This window comes from Drosophila biarmipes, chromosome X (genome assembly GCF_025231255.1).
Source record: "Drosophila biarmipes strain raj3 chromosome X, RU_DBia_V1.1, whole genome shotgun sequence".
Lineage (NCBI taxonomy): Eukaryota > Metazoa > Arthropoda > Insecta > Diptera > Drosophilidae > Drosophila > Drosophila biarmipes.
Window position 1 is genome coordinate 10,620,030 of NC_066611.1, and position 1,467 is coordinate 10,621,496.

The 1,467-nt window shown below is 48.5% G+C and overlaps 1 protein-coding gene across 1 annotated transcript; it reads left to right on the plus strand.

The window, feature by feature from the left end:
* Nucleotides 1-84: 84 nt before the first annotated feature.
* Nucleotides 85-817, plus strand: LOC108023931 (protein CutA homolog). The gene has a single exon (XM_017093616.3). The coding sequence runs from the start codon at nucleotides 183-185 to the stop codon at nucleotides 765-767; it is 585 nt and encodes a 194-aa protein (XP_016949105.1). The 5' UTR covers nucleotides 85-182; the 3' UTR covers nucleotides 768-817.
* The last annotated feature ends 650 nt before the right edge of the window (nucleotides 818-1,467 follow it).

Consider the following 1,467-nt stretch of genomic DNA (forward strand, 5'->3'; position numbering starts at 1 on the left):
GACCCTCAGGGTTTGAGGACTCACTTGCACTCTTACGATTTGGCTTGAAAGTAGCTAGCAACCGGCTCGGGCAGTCTGGCAACGCCAAAGCTTAACACACGTCGCCCTCTGTTTTTTTGTTGCCTTCTTATTGCAACTTGCTGCGAGCGCTCGGGCTCTTCGTTGCGGGCCGTGCAAAGTGCATGTTGATGCCATATCGTATCTCCCCAAGGCTCTTGACCTCTCGCTGGTCGGTGGTGCGCAACCTGTTGATCGCGGCCAGCGTCACGACCGCCGCCGTCACAGTCCGTCCGGCGTTCGCCGCGAGCAGTTCAGCCCAGTGCACCATTGGCAGCCGGGCAGTGTGCTCCTCCTCCGTCTCCGATTCCAGTGCCAAGATGGCCGAACAGACACCAGCCACCGCATCCGCGTCGGGGGAAGCCTACCAGGCGGGCAGCAGCGCGGTGGCCTTCGTGACCACGCCGGACCGCGAGTCGGCCAGGAAGCTGGCCCGCAGCATCATCGACCAGAAACTGGCCGCCTGCGTCAACATTGTGCCCCACATCGAGTCCATCTACCTGTGGGAGGGCAAGGTCACGGAGGACAACGAGTACTTGATGGTGGTCAAGACGCGCACCAGCCGCATCGACGAGCTGAGCAAGTTCGTCCGCGAGAATCATCCGTACAGCGTCGCCGAGGTCATCTCGCTGCCCATCCAGAACGGCAACCCGCCGTATCTGGACTGGATCGCCCAGTCGGTGCCGGAGAGGGGGAGCAAGCAAGACTAGAATGAATAACAAAGCATTTTGATGTCAATAAACCTTCATTTAGAGCATTATGTTTCCATGTTTTTTGAACGCTTCCAAGGGCGCCAACTGCTGGCGCTGCCACAGGGGGTCAATTTGAGCAGTCTGGCAGGTTAAACTACACTACTCAAAAACTTTACCCGAAACTTAAAAAGTTAATCGACTTTATTTAATTTTGTTCAAATAAGATAATTGTTGAAACTTATTTCAAATATAAAAGAAGTACAATTTTTAATAACAAAAGACCTGTATATTGAATTAAAATCAAATAATTGACAATGCAATAAACAAAAACCAAAGAAAAAAGGTTATTATTTGCTATAATTCCATGGTGCTTATACAAACCTAAATCTAAATAAAAACACCAGAAACGCTAATAAAAACTTTTTAACGTTTTTGATTTCGGATAACCCTTTTCCCAAAATGGTGTCCCCCGCAAGGCACTTAAAAATGTTAGAGGTCCGGGAGTTTGCCTACATACTGCGTTATCATTAAATTATTTTATTTCATTTCATTTAATTAGTTATTAATTTTTAATTAACAGAAGGTTAAAAAACCGTTCTGTAAAATCTAGCTTTTTTGTGGCACTACAACGTTAATTCTAGCTAATATGCCGCCAGGGTGGCAGCACACCGTCCACCGATTTCCAGCAGGGTGGCAGCGCCGGCAATCAGCTGTGAGT